Here is a 24622-nt window from a genome sequence, read left to right on the forward strand (position 1 = left end):
GATAGTGCATAATCTCTATACTATGTTAATATTCTTTTTCTAGAAAAGCATAGTTCAATACACGCATTTAAATGACTCCGAGAACTCATTCTAAATGTCGGGAAAGCTTAATTTTATATATGAGAAGAAAAAACTCAAATCTTACTTGCATTCTAATGAACTGAGCAGAAAGGAAATGGGGGGGGGAGCCAAGGAATGTTATGATATGCAGAGGCCTCATCCCCTTCGTAAAACATCTGGGAGAGGACACATTTCATAAACATTATCCTGACAAGATTATTTGACAGGTCAGTTAATTTAAATGTGTTAGCTCACTGTACTACAAGATAACAACAACTATATTAAAAATGCACCGATCCCCTGAGATGCTGAAAAGATTTGAGGTGGGGGGGGGGTTTGGTTATACACAGAATAATAAAAACATATGTGCATTCAATAAATATACCATAATCAAAAACATCATCTTAACATTCCATAAATACTACAGTTTGGGGAACACAGGAAAACACAGCTATTGTCAAATATAAATTCAGAATGATTATGGCCATAAAAATCTTCCTTTGTACAAAATATTACAACAATATCAAGTATTGTCAGTTATCCATATTTTTTTTGGCATGCACAAGCATGGAGATTTTGTTTAGATTTCAGCACAACTCTGTGCATGTGCACCACAGGCTTTTTCTGTGGCTTTGAAGGAATAAGAAAAACTTGCTAGAAAGCCAGCAGAAAGATCATTTTCCTTGGGCCAAATGTGGCCCCATCAATCTGGTTTTGTTTTCAACTGGAGACTGTGCAACATAGCAGCTATGTTACGTCCAAGGGAAACAAGTAACAGTAGTCCACAGAATTTTCAAATGAAAACCTCTATAGTTATGAGACATTCTTCATGAGAATCTTTGTATGGCTTTTTCTTGGGGTATATAGTTTCCTCACCACAAAGTTCCTCACATTGCATTTACTGGGACTTAGACCAATAGAATAAGGGGTTTAAAAGAAGGGTAAGTCAACAAAGAAATCCTTAACTATTGTGAAGATGGTGCAGATATTCTGCGGAAAAATTCCTCTTTAGTAATATTCAGCATCAATAGTATTAAAATGTAACCATTTTGAGTTCTGGGTTCCTTTTCATTAAACTAAACACATTAAAGTCTGGACATAAACAGGACTTTCCTCTCTTCCAAATAAAAACAGTCATCTTAATATGCAAAATTTAACATTATTGTTATAAAATAATATACCAAGCTAAGCATATTGTAAAATACTGGACACAGTCCAGCACATATTATTATTACAATTGAGAAATCTTTTTTTGCTTTTTGAAAAAGATGACAAATGCTTTGTTTTAGAATGAATGTGACTGATCACATAATTTAAAATTAAGAATCAGTAAAAGGACTTAGTTAGGCCAGACAAAGCAAACAATGGTATAAGTAGATCAAAATAATAATTAGTCCTTTAAATCTCCTTAACCAAAAAGTTATCAAGGTTTCTCAAAACAGTAGTATCTGCAGGTTTGAAAATGACAGCATGAAGAATTGTCACAAATAGTAGTCTCGGGAGTTATATCTACAGTTAACGTTTGTTTGAATTATTCTTCTGTATTATATCTCTTTTCTTGGATCCCTAACCATACTGCTAAAACTTAGATAGGTGTATATAGATATAATCACAGTTCTTTTCCTCAAAGCTATCTAACAATGATGATGACACATCTCAGCAATAACAGTTTACCTATGGAAAATCTGATAAGCTCTCGCTCTCTCTTTGAAAATACCACCTTGGGAACTGGAGACATATAGTTGCTTGATGGTCAGAATTTCATCCTATGCCTGATCAAATTCAGAACAAAACAGAAAATGGACTTACCTCCAGGTTCTGAAGTAGTCTCTTCACCAACTAGAGTATCTGATGGCCGAGCCAATGAAAATCCAGCCATGGTGATCATCACCAGGCAGATACGGCAATATGAATCCCAACTGAACATTTTCTCAGTGCCAGTCTGTGGTTGTCTTCCATAACTCCATGTGGACTTTAATCCCATCTGAGCTCTTCTAAACAAACATGGGCTGAAAGCAGCACTTAAGCCTTGGTAAATCTCTTCTTATTCCTAGCTTCTATCAATTCTCCTAAAGAGAAAAGGAGAAAATGATCATCACCAAAATGACAACATTACACTCTTATGAAATACAGTATATACCACCACCACCCCGTTATCTTAATCATCATCAGCGTAAGCAACCCAGTACTGTCCTGCTCCCAGTTTTGTTTAAACTCCAAGATAAAGTCATGAAATGAGATGGCAACTTAGGTAGTGAGAGCAAAACAGATATAAATACAGTAGTTTGAAAAAGTATCAAGTTAGTATTGACTAAGATAGTCTTCTCTTCTTAAAGGTCCTCAGTACATCAAAAATTTCAGCAGATTACACATAATAAAACTTCTGCCTAATTTTGAAATTGGTGTTAACCTAAATGAAGATAGCTACAATTGTCAAATATCATATTATATTTGATAAAGGCAAGTACAAACCAGGGATATTTGAATTTGAATTCTACCTCCCCTAATGATTCACTGAGCCAAGGTTAAGCCACCATAATAACATATAGTACAGTACGGAACTTTAATATTTTATTGAAATATTAAATTCCTCAAACATTGGAAAAAAAATAAAAACTCTCCTACAGATAGATAGCAAATATACCATTGCATCAATGAGATGGGCAGCATAAAAATTTAATAAATAAATAGCTTTAGCCTTGCCTTTTCTACTGAGGTGCTAGCTTTCTATTTGTGGTAAAATTATGGATGTTGGTTTAAATAGTTAACCATCTTCAACCTACAGTGATACAGTTTAGAAACACCTGTAATTTACTAAAGTTACTTTTATGTTCTCTTTCTGTAAAGTGGAAATTTGGATAATCTTCCTCTAAACTGAAACAATGTAAACATCACAATAGTGCTTAGCAGTTCCGATTTTCAATATTAACTGAATATGTCTGAATATATTTGTTCTATAGGTACAAAGCAACCTTATATCCTACATGCAGATATATTTGGAACCAAAGATCTTTATTTTTAGTGATCGCAAATTACTAAATTAATGAGACACAAATATATTACAGCCACAATCACTCATGGCACTTCTATATTCTTATCAGTTTATTCATTCTTTTTGCAGATCTTTTAATGGAAAATTTGTACTATCCTTTCTGAATATTCTAGAAATACGTTACACCTGATAAAAAGGCAAGAAAAGGTGCTCACCCATAATGTTTAGGAAGGCATGGAAAAGCATTCAGTAACTATTGTTCAGTGATTACTGTTGTAATTATTTTTAGCAATTTCTGTTACGTTTGAATAATGAGGGAATGATACACTGATACGGTGAGATGCTTCTTTCAGGATCATAGTTTACTTTGCACAATCCAGATTCTTTTGATTGGAAGATACTAACATGACTGTAAATTGCTAAACAGAAACAAGCAATACAGTATAAAGTACTAGCAGTAATTGCTGGTCTAGAAGATGGTCTCCAGGTAAGGGAAATAAGTGGAATGTGTGATTTCACTACATGTTAAAGGTTCTGTGTGCTTTTAAATAACCTGTCAGATGGCCAGATGGCAAGACTTAGTTGACCTTAGCTGATCTAAAAAGGCAAACCAGAGTTAGACCTGTTTAGTACCTCACTGGAAGACCAATAATAAATACAAGCCTGTAGGCTAATTGAGTAGATGATGAAGACAATGGCAAGCTAATTTACTAAGGAAATTCTGCACATATATCCATTAAAAAGCAACTTTATGCTGTAGTTAACCACCAGGCTAGAAAACAGAAGATTGTGAGTTCTAATCCCGCCTTAGGCCTTAGGCATGAAGTCAACTATGTGACTGAGCCATTGACTATTTCTCAGCCCTAGGTATGAGGCAATGACAAACTACTTCTGAAAACTTGCCAAGAAAACTGCAGAGATTTGTCCAGATTGTCAAAAGCACACGCACACACACACACACACACACAAATCCATTAAATCACCAAAAGTCAAGTTCAACTTGAAGCATAGCAATTTTTAGATTTTTGATTCTTTGTTAACAGGGTTTTTTTTAAAAAAAAATGAATTTTGTCTTAAGCAAATAATGTAACTGTCGACATGCCTAGGCTTATCATGTGTCATTTTGCAAAATTACTGCATTCTATTTTTGCACTGTGCAGCCCTTCTGTGAATTTGCATGGCTGAAGGCCAAGAATCAATTAGAGCAGACTCTCTTTATCAAGGTGCATGCCTTCATACACTCCAAGATAAAAGATAGAGCAAGTCCATGCTCAGTTCAGGGACGGATGGCCTTACTTGGTTGGAAGTATATAATAAAGTGTCCTTTCAGGCAATTACGTCTGCAAAATTATCTGAATATTCTGCTCTGGAGCAAGTTATTACATGACAGACTGTTTCTTGAGTCCATGATTTGTGGGCAGGAATGTCCATTTGTATATACAAGGAGTAGTCCTGAAATCAAGAACTCTGGATTAGCCACAGTGACATTTATAACTATTCTTGTTCAACAAGGTAGATGCTACCCAGACCATACAAGGGATGAAGTGCCTGCCTAGCAGGTTTATATTTCCATTTAAGTATGGCTTGAGTCAGGCTGACTGGAGAAGTATAGAGGGATTCTTCTGTCCTCATGCCAGCAGAATTCAGAAAGACCATATGACAACAACAAAAAACAACCTGGTAAAATCAACACCTTTATTGTGATTCACATGTAGCCCTCCATTCTTGAACTCAGTGTTGATCTTAGATATTTCCTTCAACCTTAATCCCAGCCTATACAATGGAAATCAAAATATAGGTAGTCCTCAACTTACGACCACAATTGAGCCCAACATTTATGTTGCTAAGTGAGACATTTGTTAAGTGGGTTTTGGCCCATTTTACAATCATTCTTGCCACAGTTGCTAAGTGGCTCACTGAAACTGTTAAGTTAGTAACACGGTCGTGAAGTGAATCTGGCTTCCCCATTGACTTTGCTTGTCAGAAGGTCACAAAAGGGGATCACGTGACCCCAGGACACTGCAACCGCCATAAATATGAGCCAGTTGCCAAGCATCTGAATTTTGATTACATGACCATGGAGATGCTGCAACGATTGTAAATGTGAAAAATTGTCAAACGTCACTTTTTCCAGTGCCATTGTAACTTAGAATGGTCACTAAAAACTGTTCTAAGTCGAGAACTATCTGTATTGGCCTAACTTACAAGACAGTAAGTAAATAAACATTATTTGAGGTGATGCGTATAAAGGGCTCAGGAACAGGATTAACACTGGACTCGCTAAAGCAATACTTCAAACCTTTGCTTAGCCATTAAATTACTTGGCTGTAGTCTTTCATGATAATCTTCCTCACAGTTATATTGCAATTAACATCTTATCTTATGCTACCAGGAAGATTAAATGCTATTTCATCTTGCCTCTTTTCCTATTTCAATCATTTTTACACTACAAATGAAATAAATACAATTGTAAAATAATTCTGGGCACAAAAGGAAAGCACTGGAGCTTTCATCAATAAAGGGAACAGAAGAAAGAACAAATAAATAGAAACAAAATCTTGATGAAGTTTCTCACACATTGGTCGAAACTGTGTTATCAGTTTTCCTTTCATACCAACTCTTCCCCAACCTGGTGTCTATAAATGTATTGAATGGTGCCTATAACCCCCATTCACTCAGTTTGGCTACAGATGATAAGAGTTGTAATTTGAAAGGCATCTGATTGGCGGAAAGCTGTGTTATATTCTCAAAGGAAGAAATACATTGAATCTTGATTGCTGATGTAGTACTTTAGACCTGAATCCTGCAAGAGGATCTTCATAAATCAGAAGCAGCATCAGCATTCCATTCTTTTTATCTTTTCCAATATGCTTGGGTAAACAGAGATATGACAGAGTTCTTTTTTCATGAACTGTTCTTATTTATTTTTTCATTTATTTTATATCAAGCCTTTATTATTGTTATAAATAACTCAGAATGTTGAACATACCTAAGCCTCTTTCCGCCTCCTATGCTTTGAGGTGGATTGGGGGGAGAGAGAGTGACTAGCCCAAAATCACCCAGCTGACGAAGATGGGACTGGAACTCACAGTCTTGTTTCTAGCCTGATGAGACTGAATCAGTCTCTCCAGGCATAAAGTTCTCCAAGCATAAAGAAATTTAGGAAATATGTAGTGTACCACAAAAAGGATATAGGAAGCAATTTAACCTCTGCAGTTGTATGTTGGTTATAGCCAACAATTGACATGCAGAGTTGCCTTCTGTGTAAAAAAAAATCTTCTAAACACTTCCAGCACCTGCAGTTTTTAACATGGTCTTGCTAAGAAGAAACAAGGTATTGAACCCAGTGGAAATCAAGAGTGCAAGTCATTGCAACAATGAGTGTTCTATATTATATGTTCTGCAGAACTTGAGAGATGGGTGAGTTTATTCTGCATAGGTCAGGCCTTACTTTTAAGTACTTTGTCCAATTCTGAGCACACTTTCTGAACTGGGACAAATTCAGGCAATGCAATGAGGAACAAAGAAAGCAAGAATCAAGGCACCTATACCCTACGAAGAGAAATACTGAAGGAATTAGGCATGTTCAGGTTGGAGAAAGATGGTACCTGCCTTGAGTGCTTGTCAAAATAGAAAGATAGAGTCTAGTACAAATGCAAGAAATAATTAGAATAGCATTCTTCAAGTTCCTGGAAATATAAAAAAAAGTCAACACGTTCTCTCTAACACACATGCAGACAGACAGTGAAAACACAGAATAATGGATTTAAATTATAGGTAGGCAGATTCTGTTTGAATGCTAGAAAGAACCCCCACCCCTATCAGTTAGAGCAATTTGTTGAAACAAGGTTGGAGAGCCATCTGTTGGGGATGCTTTGATTTGGATTGCTGTCCAGAGCAGGGAGTAAGACTTGATGGACTCTAAACAGTCCTTTCCAATTCTGGGAATCAGTGGTTCTACAAACATCTCTTAGCAGTCCCAGTGTCATCTAAGATAAGCCTAGTTTCAATTACTCTTTTTCTCTTAACAAAAGCAGCTTTTCGTTCTCCAGACATTAGAAGCAATGATTCCTTCTTAAATTCATATCAAAGTCAGATTTAACTACATCACTCTTTTTCCAACACAGCTTAGTACCTCCCCCTCCCATCTCCCAAAGCGGATGGGCCTATCTTGAAGAAGGCCCAGGTGAAAAAACAAAACCAAACTATTTATCCAACCCACCTTGCTGGCACTGCTACTAAATGATCTTACAACGAGACTGACTATCCTGAGTAATTACGGACCTCCATCCCAATGTTTGGAATACAGCCTCAGCATGCTTTTTTGGCCCTCACAATTCTGGCTTCCTGACTACAATAGCATAATCCCTTTTGGAGTCTAAGGCTGAGCAAAAGCCTCACATGGTGTTTATTTTTCCTTCTGAAAGGGAACTCTGTCTCTCCTCTCAGCCGTATACTGGGCGGAGTTGTTAGCCACCCATGATTGATGGCTCACCTTGCCACCCCGCTCATCAAGTCAATTTTTACCTTCTCACATACCTGCCCAAAGAGTTTTTCCAAAGTGACAAGCAGTGGGGGGGGGGGGAAACAGCCCAGGGCCAGGAGTCATACCAAATTTCTTAAAGCTGTAAGCTCTGCATTTTTTTTCTTTTTTTAAAAAACACAAGCAAACAAGTAGTACTTGTTCTAGATTGGCAGTAATTAAATTGAAGCCAAAGTATTCATTTTAATCTCATCCCATTGTTATGTGTGTGATGTTTATCAGTCCCCAGAGTGGTTGTAATTTGTAGACAGTATGTTGTCTAAATCAATATGCCAGCCTATCTATCCTATTGGGCATTAAGTGTGCAGTAAAATATGTGCATTGATGTATCAGTGCCACATAACCAATTAACTGGGTAGCAATTAATTGATGGGACACTGGAGCTGATTGCCATGGGGAGAGCAGGGCCCCTCTCCCTTTCTGCCTTATAATCTTCAAAGTGATCAACTATTAAACATTAATTCTGGAAGGTTATTTGGGAAAACAGCCCAGCAGCGTCAATAGTTTTGCATTGTCCAAATTCTTTTCAGTCACTTTCCCACCTCCACCCGCAGGACTAGCCTGTGTGTCTCCCAAGAGGTCTATGGATCAGAGAGAAAAATCTGCATTTTAATTGACATTCCAAAAGAGTACTGAGGCTGCCTATTCAAACCAAACAGGCTTTTCAAATGAAAATGAGTAAAGGCAAGTAGAAGATTTACAGGGATTTGTACAAGGAAGACAATGAGGTTTGAAATTCGAGGGTGCTTCATACCAACCAAATAATGGCCCATTATTTGAAAGGACATTTTTATATATTGAAATATCAGCAATTGGGTAAGACAGAGGCTCTCTCTCTCTCTCTCTCTCTCTCTCTCTCTCTCTCTCTCCCTCACCCTCTTTCTCTCCTTAAATTCTAAAATGTAACCAAAAGGAAGAAAAGGGGAGAGTCCTAAAATAGTAAAGATTTTCAAGGATAAATTCTTGAACTTTTGGTTTGCATTAGTACTACATCACGTTTCCACTAAGTCCATGTAAATCTTTGCTCTTGATACACATACTGTTGCAGCATTCACTAAAGGATTCCATGTGTTATCATTTTTCCTAGTTGAGTCTTTCTTCTGTGCAATAAGTGAAAGAATTTACGGAACATGTAAGTATGACATATGCAGAGCTCGTGTAATTTGATGCAGCCACTTGCTCCGCAGAAGCCATGGCCACTTTTTCCTCTCAAATCCCTTCTCTTCAAAGCAAAGTCCTTTAACATTATGCCAAGCAAATTGGAGCTCTACAATTCAGATCCTGTTTCAACCATGATAATTGGCAATGTATTATTATTGGGGTTTTTTTTACTACAACATGCCGTGCATATTTCATTATCTGGAACATTATCAGAGGGATCAGGATGGGTCTTCAGCATTTTAAAAACATGATGCCGGGAGCTCAAACCTCATTGTAAAATTCTTCCAGGGAGAACTTGAGATTCTGTCCCTTGAGGCCACTCATAAATTGGAGTGGGGGGCAGGGAAGAACTTGGCATAGGCTAAAATGTGTATTTGCACTTCCAACATTCTCTGTTAAACCAGGGTTGGAACGAGTTTTAGGAATTTAATTAAGCCACAGTTACAGGAGGTATTACTACAACAGGTTTTAGGATATACTTAGCAGAGAGAAAACTAATAAAGAAGAATATTGGTAGCTCGGGGTTGACAGGAGGGGTCCTGGGTGCTCTCTGAGCTTGCTTGTTTTCTTGCAGACGTTTCATTACCCAAACTAGGTAACATCATCAATGCTAGAACTAGAACTAGTCTGCAAGAAAACAAGCAAGCTCAGAGAGCACCAAGGACCCTTCAGAGGGAAAACTCTAACGCTATGAAGATTAGGAGTTCGCATAATGGGGCTTTTCAGATTCAAGGGCTGCTAAGGTAAAGGGTAGAAAGATCGGACAGGATTTTTGCATCCACCCTGAAAAGGCAGAGAACCAAGAAAGATTCTAGTTCGAACTGCTGTAGAAACCGGGGAAGCAGCAAAAAGCGCGCATCCAGACGTTCGTTTCCCCCACCCTGAGTTCGATTCCGCCGAATTCAGTACGCCTGGCAATTTTTTTTTTAACTTCCTCGGAAACTCTTCCACGCAAACCACATCATCGTGAAACCTCGTTCAGGACAAGCGCCGTTTAGAAAGGGATTAAAACAGCTTTACTAGGCGGGGGAGGGGGCGTGGGGGGGGAAGGAGGGAGAGGGAAGAAGGAACCTGTCAGAAACCGAAGGCGGCTCTTCCAAAGAAGCAGCACCTCCACTCCATCACGTCAGACGGATCAAAACTGGGGGCGCCAGCTCAGCCCACCCAAGGGCCCCGGCGGGTAGGGCTGCACCTGGTTTAGCCAATTTCACCCACCCAAGCTAAAGAACTCATTTTAAAAAAAAAAACCAACTTGACAAAACTGCCAAACTTTGGAATGACACTGCTCCGGATGCCCACCCCCCCCCTCACCCCCACCCTTCCCCGCTCCGGGAAGAAAAAGCACAACTATGTACCGTCTTGCAAATTTTGACCAACAACCCCGCGCGTTGCAAATTCCCCTTTCCCCAAGGGCAAAGTTGGGAAGCGGGGTGAGGGGAGCTTAGCAAGAAAGAGTTGGAGGGATCCGTGCTCTTTCCGAGCTTGGAAAGCCAGGGATTACGCCGTCTTGCCCAGCCGACCCCCCGACACCCCCCCGTCTTCTCCGCCTCCCCTCCCCCGGCCGCTGTGCGCCTCTCATCTACCAGCCAAGCCTGGTCCAATTACCTTATATGAAAAGGCTCCGAGGAAACGATCCGCTTATTCCCTTGCCCAGGCGTGTGTACTGGACGGACGCAGCGATGAAGACAGGCTTTCCGGAGGAGGAGCGGGAGACAGAAACAACCTTTTGCACACACACACACAAAAAAACCCAACCAAAAAAAAAAAAATGCAACCCCACAACAATCGCCTCCGACTTTATTCCACGCTCCGGCGCTCTAAGACGTCGGTCCGAAGTCCCAAACCCGGGCGGGGGGACTCGGCGGCGACCACCTCCATCCCCGCGCCTCAACCCCTTCCCTTCTTTCCCCCACTCCAAAAGTCTGCGGGGCAGACGGTGGAAGGGGGTGGTAGGAGCGTTTAAGGGGTTTTTTTTTTTTAAAAAAAAAAAAGACAAAAAAGAATTAAATTTTAAAACAGTCACGAGAGCGAGGGAGAGGGAGAGACGAAAAGCAGAGTATCAAAAAAAAACAAAAAAAAAACTTTTTTTTTTCCTCGTTGTTCTCCGCGCTTCACTCCAGGATCCAGACGGAGGAGAAGAATACGGCCGTTTATGCCCAAACTTTTCTTCCTCTTTCAAAAGCCAGGAGGTAATAGAGATGTTTCGAGTCCCGATCGCTCGGGATCCATTCAGAATCCTCTCGCCACCAAACTCTAAAGCTTTATCAACTCCACAACCCCCTTTTTCTCCCTCTCCTCCCCTGCTTCGCTTGGTCACGCCCCCGAAGTTGAAACCTGAGCCATTTCCTGGACGGTTCCTCTGCCAATCACGAGCGGCGCAGCAATTTCCCCCTCGCGCTTCATAGACGTTGACGAGAAAACTCGGGTTCGCTCTCGCTTTCTCCCCGCAACTTTAAAGGAGCGCCCCGTGGGGAAAACGCCTCCAAGCGGCACCACAAAAACAGCCGTGGGGGGAGAAAAAGACACACACCCTCTCTTTTTTCTTTTTTTTTAACTCACGCAGACACCCACCCAATTTTTTTTTTTTGCCGATTCTTACCGCCTAAAAACTATGGTGTGTGGGGCGGGGGAGAGAGTTAACAGTCAAATAGTCTGCACTATGTGGAATAACACGGAATGATTTCGATGTTTTGTCTATGGAGATTTTTCAGCCATCCAGAGCGTGGTTGTCTCAAAGATGCTTTTTTTTTTTTTTTCTTCCCCAGAAAGGCAATTGGACTTTGTTTTTTCTTTGGGTTTGGCTACTCTAAAGAAAAGAAGAAACAGGGTTGACGTGATAGTAGTATTCCAGTATTGGAGGGGCTGCCACCAAGAAGAGGGGGGGGTCACGTTATTCACCAAGGCACCAGAGGGCAGGGCAAGAAACAATGGTTGGAAACTGATCAGAGAGAAGCAACCTGGAATTAAGGAGAAACTTCCTAATAGTGAGGGCAATTAATCAGTGGAACACCTTGCCTTCAGAAATCGTGGGCTCTCCATCACTGGAGGTTTTTAAGAAGAGACTGGACAGTCACTTCTCTGAGATGGTATAGGTTCTCCTGCTTGAGCAGGGGGCTGGACTAGAAGACCTCCAAGGTCCCTTCCAGATTCTACTCTGCTCTGCTCTGCTCTACTCTACTCTACTCTACTCCAAGAAGCTTCTTCAGTCAGAAATGAAGAAGCTTCTTGGATGACAGGTGAAACATCTTCAAGGAAAAACAAATACAGTTGCCTTTTGAAAAAAACACCTTTGGGACAATTGTGATGATAATGCTTCAATTTGGGGGGGAGGAGGCTTAAGATGATGCTCGCTGACACCAAGGCAAGAGGTAGTCAGTCTGGATATTTTTTTTCTGGTTGCCCTGTCAATCTCTCATGAACAAGACTGGAACCCTGGTAGTCAAATATTAGACAATATTCTATATGTCAGTCATACACAACTGTTGTGTATCCTATCATAGGAACTGAAAAAAAATTGAAATCAGACTTGCTTTTTGTCATTTTAGGCACCTTCATTATTAACTAAAATAACCAACATAAAATATTTTTATTCTATAAATTATCTAGAAAGAGTAGAACCTTGAAAAACATGGTATTCTCCGTGACACTCTGTGGAAGTGTATGTTTGGTTCTGAAGAAGTAGGATAGGGAGAGTATTGACACCTTTGAATTTTTCTGTTGGAAAAGAGAATACCATGGACACAGCCATGGAGGGGGAAAAAGGATAATTGAACAAATCAACGTGGAGTTCTCATTCAAGGCACAAATGACCAGGTAAAAATTGTCCTACTACAGAGGCATTAGATTAAGCTCTAGTTCTCTAAGGCAGGCTTTAATTCTGGGAAAAGTGGAAGAGAAGAAGAGAATAGCCAGCAGCAAGTTGGATGGACACAGTTACAATGGCGATGAATGCCCTGATAGAAGATCTGAAAGGCTGAGTTAGGGACTAAAAGTCATGGAGAAAATCTATGTGGTGACTAAGAGTCAATAATAACTTGATGGGACATAATCAATGAAAATTCCAGTGCTTTTTTTGTAAAAAAAAAAAAAAAAAGTGCTGGAACTCACACATGTCATACAACCCGCCTTGCCTACCCTACAAGGTTCCATCCCAAAAAGGTGCTGGAACTCCGTTCTGGGCGTTCTATGACAAAAAATGCCCTGGAAAATTCTATAAATATTTACATAAAGGAAACTAACCAGTCACTGTCCCCAGGCAGGATTCTTAGCCACCTATTCTCCCACTTTATTTCTACAGTTTTTTAATGGAAAGATAGATGTGCCAGAGGAAACAAAATTCTTACGCAGATTGTAAGCCACAGTCCTATATCTGTATCATTTTCTCATTGGGAAGCTCAGTAGAATGTGCTCCTGAGGGCATGTATACAGGAGGTACACATTTGGCATGTAATGCGTCAATTTCCACAAAGCTATGGACTTCCAATTATCTTTGCAAACTGGATCAATTCACTTCACAAGTTGGCTACATTGTTGTTTAGAAGTAATAGAGAGAGAAAAAATCTTGACAGACTTTCGAGATAGTCCTGGCAAGAAGCACAACTGTGAATATAGAATAAACTCTATCATTAGTGTAAGGTTACATCAACAAAATCTTGAAAATCTGAAAATACCCCTTCCACCTCTTACTTTTATGCTCCCAAAAGCTAGGAATCTACTCCCCACTACCCTCCTACAGGCTCAGATTTTGTTATCGGATCATAACAAACTGATATCAGATTGATCAGGCTGCAGGTCTTCCCTCCCTGCTTACCAAGGTCATTCTCACATACCGTTACAGATCATTTTCATACTTTTCCTCTAGAATGATGAGGTTATCAGTTCCCCATTGGCTCCCAACTCATCTTGACTCTTCCTGAATCCCTCCCCCCTTTTCTAAAGTAAAAAAGCAAAGAGATATCATTTCCCCCCAGGGTTTCCAGTCCTGCTGAAGGTGGCTTTGTATTCTTCCACACAGTCTGGTTTTGTGAAGGCTATCTGTTTGCCTTACTGCATAAGAGCTAATTACCTTTTTTTTTTAGCACTCTTCATGATTGAAAAAACACACACACACTAGTTAGCTAATGGGGGAAAGGAAAGGGCATTTAGTGAATGCTGTGTGGTAGCTGAAACTTCTTCCAATTATTTGGGGGGGGGAAGCTAGTGGCCTTATGGAAAGTAGCCTCAATTTCACATTTTGGGAAGACAGTCTTTTCTGAATCCTTTTTAGTAAGTACCAATAGCAAGCACAAAGGTCACTGAAGACATATTAGGGGAGATATTCAACCTTTTCTAAGTTTTCCTTGGAAAACTTAGAGGAAGGAATCAGAAGAAAACTCAGGAAAAACAAAACTTTTCTTTTCTCTCTCTCCACATTGCTAAAATATTACCAGAGGAAAAAAATATGAATGCATAAAGGTATCAGTAATGTTAACATAAAGGTGGCCAAAACTGCAAGAGTCAAAAAGATTCTCCTCCATTGCATGTTCAAAAGCAACATGGACTGGCAACACAATCGATGTAAGTGTTCTGAATGCTCTTTTCCATCTGATGGCAACAAAGGGGTATAAGGCTGATTGGCATTCATAGTTTTATTGCCCCAAACTAAAGAGGAACCGCTGGGGTTGGATAAGCTCAGGAGAAATTGCCAATTTTATTCAGTAATTTCTGCCCATGTGCCTGACTCACTGTATCTCATGGTAGGGCTACGCCCAGTGTTATTGATTTTCTATTCATTTCTACCTAGGGAAAACAACAATGAACTCTGGGACAGATATGCACAACAGTAAAAAAAAACTGCACAAGGAAGGCACTGGGGCAGCAATGGATTTATGTGGATAGCACTATTTAAAACTGAAGAGTAGCTGTATAAAAGAAATTCAGATTTTTATTTTGGAAAGCCAGAAAGAATTTTGCTCCGATAAATTATTATTATCAAAGAGAAATAGGACACAAATGTCACATAAATCAATGCAATATTTTATGGATATGCAACATGCATTGCTTTTTATTTAAAAAAAAAAGACAAGATTTTTATTTTACCAGTTGTTGATGATTTACTTATTTCTAGATTGTGCTGAAAAGGTTTTAGCTAAATATAAATAGAGAGTTTACGACTGAGATTGGGTTTATATCTTCATCTTAGGCAATGTATAAAGGCTAAAATGATTGTTTTCATTTATGAATTAATAGAAAAGCCATGCAGTTTCAAATAGCTGTAAATTTACCAACTTTGTATAGCGAAGGCCCTTCTGGGCCACAAGTGGCATTGGGTGAGGAAAGATTTAATACAATATTACATTAATAATTAATTTTAGGGTCTCAAAGTCCATCTGAGAGGGCTTTTCAGAATGAAAGGAGGAGAAGATAGTCATACCTCCTGGCGTGCAAGCTCCATAACTTTTTTGGGGAGGAGAGGAATTTGAATTCTAACTTCAAGCCTCCTTGACCTCCCTCAGTATTTGAATGGGATGGGAAGAACTGTAGTTGGCAAGGATATCACTTCTTGTAGAACTTTATAGGTAATGAACAACACTGTGAATTGGCCCAGAAGCTTAATGGCAAACAGTGCAACAACTGCAGTATTTATATGCACTATGGATCTTCCCAATTAATGTTCTACCACTGTAGTTTGTTCCGGGCTGTAGCATCTCAATCATCCTCAAAGGGAGCCCCACTTAGAGTACATTACTGTAATCCAGTTGCAAGGAGATCTGGGTATGAATTACAAAAATTGGGGCATTCTGGTCTAGTCTTCAATAGATCCAGCAATGAAGGTCTGCAACATACTTCCTGGCCACTGCCTCCATCTGCAATGCTCCTGTGAGAGGATGACCCCCATCAAGAGCTACTACAGACAAAATGTAAACTGATGAGTTTACTAATGTATAGTAAACTCCATCTTATGAAGTTTGGGTTCCTAGCCATCCAGGTTTTTATAGGCTATAGACATCTACAAAATGTCCATTTCAGTCCAACTACAGTGTACTGCAGTGTCTCCAACTCCCAAAGGTTGCAGGCAGACCAGAAGAATGCCATGATCAAGAGCCAACAGGACATGAATCTGACCCATAGACAGTGGTGCCCATTCTGTTGAGGACTCCCTATTCTTAGTGTGCAATCCTACGAAGACTTTCATTCTCCTACACCTACATTCAGTTCTTACTATTCCTCCCTTCCGCCAGTACTGAACAACATATGCAAGGCATCAACAAGTTCAGAAAACACGTTTCACAATCATGGGTTCAAACCAGTTATCACCTCCCATTCCTATGAACTATAAATCAACAAAACTGTGTGACTCATTTGTTTCAAAATGTAATTATGGACAATTCTCAGTCAGAAGAATTTAAGCACTTTTAATTAAAGAAGAGGAAAAAAAATAAGAGAAGATAAACCCTAGCTTGGGTTAGAACAAGAGAGGCTGTTTTAACATAACATGTGGAATTTGACATTTCAGAACAATGGTTCAGGTTGGGCTTAGGCTTTTCCTTAGAATTTTGGGATGGGACGAAGAAACCAATGTCAGTTGATCCTTATTCTTTCAAAATATAAAATTCAGCTATTATTGAGAATTATCTCTATTTATAGGCAAAGCACCAAAGTTCCTTGCAGGGCCATTCACAAGGAGAGATCCATGGCATCAAAATGAGGAGTGTGACTAGGTGATGAAGCCCCAGCTTTTTAAATGTATGACACATACTTCATAGATTATATAAAAAGGGATGTAGTTTTGATTGCCTGGTCACACCCACCATTTTGATGTTGATCCTCCCTTGCAGGCACAAAGAATCAGAACTATTTGTGTAGGCTGAAGCATGTTCAATAAACAATTTGTTGAAATCAACTAAATCGGTATTAGATAAGGGACAATAGAATTCAAGTAGGGCTGGACTCTGGTCTCTTGTGGCAGTGCAAAGACTCTAAACTGATGGCATGTTTTATCACATTGCTCTGCCTGCTTTTCTGCTATAACGACCCTCATATGTGGGAAACATGATCAGGCAATTTTTCAGAAAGCACTAATAATGTGCTATTCCACGTTGGGTAAGCATGAATAGGAAAAGTCTTATATTTATACATTCAATCCAAGCCACGGAGAGCTCTAGTTACAATTGGATGCCCTTCCTGCCTTTGACTCTCTGTGTTCCTGACCTTTACCCATTTTTTTTACTAGAGTCCAGATTGCATTGCCGAGATTAATATCATTTTATATATTTTCTTCACAAATTTAAATCAAATGGAAATAAAACAGCAAAGCAGAATTTGTGCCTATTGCTCAAACAATTTGCACTAAAGTATATCTTTAAAAAAACTAAGTCATGCAAGCTAACATTTTAAAATAGACGCAAAAAAGAAATGGGATAAGGGAAGGGAAGACAATTTAAAAGAAGGGGAAAAACAATACTGTCATAATGAAATTTATCTATTTTTTTACAATTACATGTTTAGATCACATGGAGAGCTGTAAGGTCTACGTTCTTCTTAGATAGTCACATGAGTGTTTAGCATTTGGAAACAGAATGTACTAATCTGAACCTGAACACATTCATAAGAATATGAGAACTTCTGACAATAATCATGAAGAATGAAGAAAAGCAGTCATCCTGCAGGGGATAATATGAAGCCAATTCATATCCCAGGATAGTAATACAGGAGCCATTAACTCTTGACTTCTTCCCATCCTGATCTGAAATGTTTGCAAGTTAACAGTCCCATGAGCTGAACTACCAAGGATTCCTTCTCACATAAACCTTGCTTTCCAAACAGGAGCTGTTTTCTATTAGGAAGGATTACATCATTTGCTTTACTGATATGGTTCATCTTTTAGAACAATATTAAAATACAGGTTAGTGACTCGCTTGCTGCTGGCAATCTTCCAATGCATTGGCACTGCTTATTACCTTGACTGGAGAAAAATATCTATCCAACAGCAAAGTTGAATGAATGGGAAATAAAATAAACATAGGTGGGAAGATTACAAATTCCTTGGATTGTTCAGAAAATATTTCTTCTTCAAGAGATATGAAAGGAAATATTCATTTTAAAAAAAAGTCCTTATAATCTTGTCACTACTAACTTAAATTCTACTCTTGTTTAAAAACTATTCTTTGATTAAAATACCAGCAATACACTATAAATTTCATTAGAGCCATAGAAAGTCTTGAGTAAATACTGCAATATAAATAATAAAAATGTCAATATTGGTCATGAATCAAGTAAAATAAACTGCCTAGTTAGTACAAATGTACATTTTCTATTATATGTTAAATAATAGCAACCTCAACAAAATTTATTTTTTCTCGTTTCAGTTCACTTATGAGGGATATGCATATAATTTAATATAATTAAATTACATTAATATAACTAAATTATATTTAATATAATTAAATTATATTTAATATAATTAAATTATAATTAAAACAACATTTCTTTGCTTATAATTGAACTAAAGCTAAGATTCTTTGTCCTTGATTTTCTATTCTTGCAGCTGGGATATTTTTTTAAAAAAAATATTAAATTTGCATGTATCATTTGCAACTTTGTATAGTCCTATTCAGAGAAATTACTCCTCTGCAATCTGAAATTACTTTAGTTTAACAATTTTATTAGTTTATATAGTAACAAAAAAGTACCAAAGCAAATAGTAGGAAAAATAAGGAAGGGAAAATTGAGGAGAAGAAGAGGACAAAGAAAGAAAAGCCATTGACTTCCAATTCTCTTTGGTGGCCTAGAGTAAGACATTAACATCACACCTCAGCTTTTTTATTTTTACCTAATAGTTTAAACTAGCCATTTCTATAACTACAAATCTATCTAATCGGTAAAATCCAAAATCAAAGTTTCATTTTTTTTGCACCTCAAGCACAATGTCCAGAAACAGTTTCCAAGTAGAAATAAAAATTACTCCTCTGCAGTTTTATAACTGTATCCTTGTACCTGTAAGTATAACATTTGGACAAGATTCCGATTTCACCTTCAAACATCTCTTTTCTTATTCCTTAAAAACCTTTGCAAAACATTCTCAGCTTAAAGTAAATGCAAGAAGAAACAGTAACTTTTTCCAGTTCAATAATTTTGCCTCCTTCGAAAAAGAAATATTCCATAAAAGATGACAAAATATAAGCTTTTTCTTCCATGGCATCTAGAAGCAATTTTCTCTGTTGATCAATAGCACCTATTTATTGCAATGAGCTGATTTTCAGGTTGGGTCACCACAAGTCTCTCAGTTGAAGAAAAGCAGAAACAGGTTTGTTATTTTTTTTTAAAAAAAAAGTTATCATTTTTAAACTTCCAGTGATCTCAGAAAACTTTTTCCTGCCAGTTACATTGCTGAATAAAAGAATAACCTCTTTACATTTCTTTAATCGCCATTACCATCATCATTCTCATCTTCTTCTAAAAAATGGCCACAATCCTTTTTTGTCAATCCTTCTCCTGCGCATGAATGGTGTGGCTAATAAGCCTATTAATGAGGTTCCACAGTAGAGTGTGAATAGGTAAATAAGCCCCAATCTGTTGAGGTTCAGCAGTGAGGGCAGTAAAGCCATCAAGAGCTAAAGGGGACAGTTTGAACTGAAACAGGAACAACAGCTCCTGGTTTCCAGCCAAAGAAAGACAGACAAAGCACGTATTCAGAAACCCTCCACCTCCAGCTGAGCAGTATTATCTTTCTGTTTCTTCCCCCTTTCTAAAATGTCTTGAGTAGCTGCTTAAGCAGCCCCTGAGACATCTTTTTTCTCCCCAATCTGGTAATGATACATCAATACAGAATAAGGGAAATTAGGATCTGAATACTTCTTTGCACCATAACTTTCAAAAGGGAAAAAAATCACATTGCTTCTCAGCATGTGGATAAAAAGGGAAAGAGGCAGAGACTGGAAGAAAACCAATCTTCCTTCTCCATAAGTTTTAAAATCCATAGATTTACTTGGTCAATGGATCTCCTTCCTTCCTTCCTTTATAAAACAGAAGATCCTGGCAGAGCAGGATTGAATATTAACTTTACATCCACATGCAAACATAATAAGGACATTGGTACATCTGTATCCCCAAACGTGAAACCCATAGCCCTGTAGTTTCCAAACTGGGTGTCAAATTGGTGCCAGTTCATACTTGTCCATTCAGGCTGGGTTTATTTTAAATCTTTCTGCTGGAATTCATGAGTAGACCCATCCCAATAATAATTTAGAATAATCTATATATTGTCATTGCAATATATAATCTAGCTTGAAGGATGAAATTTTTGTAGGAGAAAGTAGCATTACAACTATGATAAAGATGCCATTTGTCAGCTGATGCATTCATGTAATGAAAGAACATATTTATTTCTAGTGATGCAATCATCTTATCTACTACTTACTTATCTCTATGTACAGCTGCTGATACAAATGCAAATATACACAACCTAATAGAAATCTGGTTCTAAAAATTGTCACTCTAGATAGAACATTCAGTCAACCTTACAAGAGACTGCAGTACTTTAAAAGAAGCAGTGTTTTCATTTTGTGCATGATAAAGAGATTAAACTGCCTTCTTTGTTTGTAAATGGCATGAAAATTCACTAAAAAGAGGATGTCTTCAATACATATGTATACCTAGACCGTGAGTATTATGGTTTAATTAACTATGATTTGTTGAATAAGTTTCAATAAATAAGTTTCAAATTATGGAATAGTCTTAATTCATAGTTTACAAACCTCACTGGATGAATAACAATCCACAATAAGAAAAAACAAATTGAACCACATTATGGTTTAGCATGTTATGTGGATCCAGTCTAAAAGTAAAGGACTGGTAGCCAGAACTGGGTACACATGATATCTGACAACTATTTTACATTCCACAAAATTCACTGAGGGCAGCTTTTAACCAGCTCATACAGATCTGAGACTGACACTTTGCAAAAAAAATAATCTACAAAAAAGCCTTTGTACTGTAAATATTCCCTTTTGAATGTAGTTAATGTAGTTAAAATGTTTGATTTTTTTTCCTCCTCCTAGAGAGTTTTGGACAACTGTAAGGAATTCTCAGCAGCGAATTCTTGGCATATCATGAGAAAGAGTTGTGCCCTGATTGTACAATAGATTTGTGAGCCATGCAGAATGTTTACATCAGCTTACATTAATTGTTCTTTTTTCCAGTAGCTGCAAATGGCAACACGCCCAGCACAGAATCCAGCAACAGTAGTCCACTGATAAGATCAATACAATCAAGATAACAGAAGAGGTCTGGGTCCATGCCACAGCCTGATATTAAAAGATTCTCAGATCTGGCATCTTTCAATTCAGGAGGAAACTATGGCCAAGTGGACTTAATTTTCAACTCTCATTGAGTGGAATTTAAAAAGGGGGGGATATTGGAGGAAAGTCAAATAAAAGACTTATCAGTTCACACATCATTCAAGTTCTGGTCAAACATCTTCTCTGAGACTTAAATTATAGATTTCAAAATGGTAAATGGGTAAATGAATATTCTACATGACAAAAATCTGCAGAAAAATCACTGTATCCTATAAAATCTTTAGATCTTGAAAACTACATAGACACAATGTTTTTGGTGTCTTTTACATTTTAAAATGTATTTTGTAAATTCAATAAGCCTACTGGAGGCTCTACACATCTCTTAAAGTTTCATCTCCCATCAAAAGAGTGGGAGGAAATCACACCATTTTTATTTAGGATCTCCAACTGTATTTCAATGTGCAACTGTTGATGAAGAGAAGGACGAGGGGGGGACATGATAGCAGTATTCCAATATCTCAGGGGTTGCCACAAAGAAGAAGGAGTCAAGCTATTCTCCAAAGCACCTGCAAGCAGGACAAGAAGCAATGGATGGAAATTAATCAAGGAGAGAAGCAACCTAGAACTAAGGAGAAATTTCCTGACAGATTAATCAGTGGAACAACCTGCCTTCAGAAAATGTAGATGCTCCAACACTGGAAGTTTTTAAGAAGAGATTGATAACCATTTGTCTCAAATGGTATAGGGTTTCCCTGGCTAAGCAGGGTGTTGGACTAGAAGATCTCCAAGGTGCCTTCAAACTTTGTTGTTCTGTTCTGTTCTGTTCTACTAAGCAAGGTCTATAGTCAGAAAACAGGAGGATGGAAAACTATGTGTGGTTCTTTAAGTTGTCTACCTCTTTTTAAGCCTGAATGTGTTATTTTAGTTTCTCATTTAGCACAATGTAAAAACCCATGCTGTGTAGCCTATAAATTTATTTTTTTTCATGGATTGGACTCTAAACCATATGGAATGAGAATAAAACATCATGTAACCAATTTTAAAGGTTGTGATGAATTCATTTATAATGAAAGATCAGCTGTATGAAGCGAAAGTGTGATCAATCTGTAACACAAAACATTTAGAGACTGAATATTGGCATTCATGGATCATCAGGTGCAATTATTACAAAAATGAAGTCAAATACACTGTCGCCATTTTTTTATATTAAAAGTTAGTTGAATCAGTTTTGAATAAATGCTTCATGTATGTTAAATTTAAGAGAATGGGAGTCAAATACGCATTCCCTTTTGCAAATCTTTACTATGCTGGAATATTAATACAGCCATAGAGCCCTCTAGGTTCATCACATTTATCCTTTCCCTACAAAACACATGCCACCTGAATGCAACCCCCCCATGCGCAATTCATCATGTGTGACAATTGTACATTTCTGTATGTTTGAGGACAGCATCATATACAGAAAGAGGTCAAAGTAATCAAAATAGTGGACACAGCTGAAGCCCCTGCCTATTTTTCACATGCATGGCCCAAAGGTCAGTGTCTAAGGTTGAATTAGAACTCATGTCCTGCATTTCTAGCATGATGGATTAACAACTACACCAAACTAGCTCTGTCAACATGGGACCCCATTCATGCATACATTATTATCTGATGGACCACCCAAACAATAAGAAGATTGCTAACCAAAACTGTGATTTTAAGCTGGATTCCTGTTTCCCAAATATTTTGCTATGAAATCAATAAACAAAGATAAATCTTCTGCCAAAAGCAAATATTGAATCTTTGATAGAATTTCTCACTTTTAAACAATTTTTAAATGGCCACCTAATGAAAAGAAAGGACTCACTGGAGAAGAGCCTAATGCTGGGAAAGATTGAGGGCAATAGAAGAAGGGGACGACAGAGAATGAGGTGGCTGGACGGAGTCACTGAAGCAGTAGGCGTGAGCTTTAATGGACTCCAGAAGGTGGTGGAGGACAGGAAGGCCTGGAGGAACGTTGTCCATGGGTTGCGATGGGTCGGACATGACTTCGCAACTAACAACAAAAACAAAATGCCAAAGAAGAGGACACTGAGCTTGTCAGCTGGAAAGTTGATAGCCGAGGTTCAAAACCTGGGCACCGCATGATGGGTTGAGCTCCCGTTACTTGCCCCAGCTGCTGTCCATCCAAGCAGTTCTAAAGCATGCAAATGAAAGTAGACAAATAGGTACCACTTCACTGGGAAGGTAACAGTTCAGTGCGCCTTTGGTATATAATCATACTGGCCACATGACCATGGAAATGTCTTCAGATAATGCTGGCTCCCTTGGCTAAGAAACTGAGATGAGCGCTGCCCTTTAGAGTCGTACACAACTGGAAAGGGGAAACCTTTATCTTTACTTTAAATTCCAACCACATTTATCAAGATTTTGAACATTTCACAAAAAAGTATAAATCCATTTTCTTTAATAAAAATGCCACAGGGCTTCTAAACTATTTCTGTTTGTTGTTATTACAAGGCCAAAAAGAAGTAAATTAAACTAGTCACAATACTTTTTTAAAAACAGGTTTTTTTAAAAAAAAAAATACACTTGATGTATTGCTATTCTTCACCAATTACTCTTCAGATAAGAGAATAATAGGAAAGGGCACACTAATCATTTAGTTTTTCATTTGAGAAGCTGTTGCCGAGAAAAGGACAATTTCTTGCTTGTGAATTACATTCCCTGAAGCTTTAGATTCAGCAATCCATTTTTCCCACCTACTCAGCATGTAGAAACAAGCTGCCAATTACATTTTTTTAAAAAGAAGCTGACATAACTTTGTAAAAAAAATGCTTGCATTCCACAAGGGAGTGGAGAAGAATGGAGAGGATAAGTTCCTTAAAAGGGGACAGAGAGCACAATGTAAATAGGAAAACTAGAATAGGAAAGCAAAGGTGCAAAGCAAAATCAGATTAATAGTTTTCTTTTTGCTTGTTTGTTTTCTGAAATTCCCACAAGCAACAGAAACTGCAAACAGAAAAAGAATATCATTTCTCAGGCTCACATTGAAATGGTGCCACCTTTGATTTCTGACAAGCTTTTCAACCAGCATAGCTAGCAATCTTCTGAGGGAGTTATCAAGGCAGGCCAGAATTATGCATTTTTTGCAAAGCAAAAGAAAAATTGTTTTCAAGTGATACATTTGGTTATCCATGATACCTAGAGTTCGTCCATATTTTGATCCATTTTGATAATGCTGCTCACAATGAACACACACTTTTTCAAATTTTGCCCCCAGCTCAACATTTCTTTCCTTTCTTCATCCTAAAGAGCAATTTAACCATTTGATCATCCTTCCTCTCACAATTGCACCTGCTTTTTTCTCCCATAGGTTAGCTAGATTCACTTTGCTGTCTTTTTATGATGCATTGAATTCACTACATACAAAGCAAACACATTTTTAAAGTAAATATATTTACATTAGCAATGTCATAAGAACTGAACTTTTTTCATATATGATGTAATTACTCATGTGTGCAAGGACAATCATGTATTTAAAATATGTATATCATATAAAAAATGTACTGCAAAGCATCTCAGTATTTATAATTAGTGTAATTC

General features: G+C 38.0%; 1 protein-coding gene across 5 annotated transcripts in view; it reads right to left on the bottom strand.

Moving 5' to 3' along the window:
- FGFR2 (fibroblast growth factor receptor 2) overlaps positions 1 to 24622 on the bottom strand; it is a 150558-nt gene that overhangs the window by 104157 nt on the left and 21779 nt on the right. For 4 of the 5 annotated variants that reach the window (XM_015817237.2, XM_015817236.2, XM_015817235.2 and 1 more), the window contains exons 1-2: positions 10362 to 10493; positions 1870 to 2129 (exon numbers count right to left, since the gene is read on the bottom strand). In XM_015817237.2, the coding sequence (XP_015672723.1) occupies positions 1870 to 2044 (175 nt within the window). In that variant the 5' untranslated portion in view covers positions 2045 to 2129; positions 10362 to 10493. Of the gene's footprint in view, positions 1 to 1869; positions 2130 to 10361; positions 10494 to 24622 lie in introns of those variants that run through there. The other variant, XM_029284393.1, reaches the window with a different exon arrangement.

Source organism: Protobothrops mucrosquamatus, unplaced genomic scaffold (genome assembly GCF_001527695.2).
Source record: "Protobothrops mucrosquamatus isolate PMUCROS unplaced genomic scaffold, P.Mucros_1.0 scaffold566, whole genome shotgun sequence".
Classification (NCBI taxonomy): Eukaryota; Metazoa; Chordata; class Lepidosauria; order Squamata; family Viperidae; genus Protobothrops; species Protobothrops mucrosquamatus.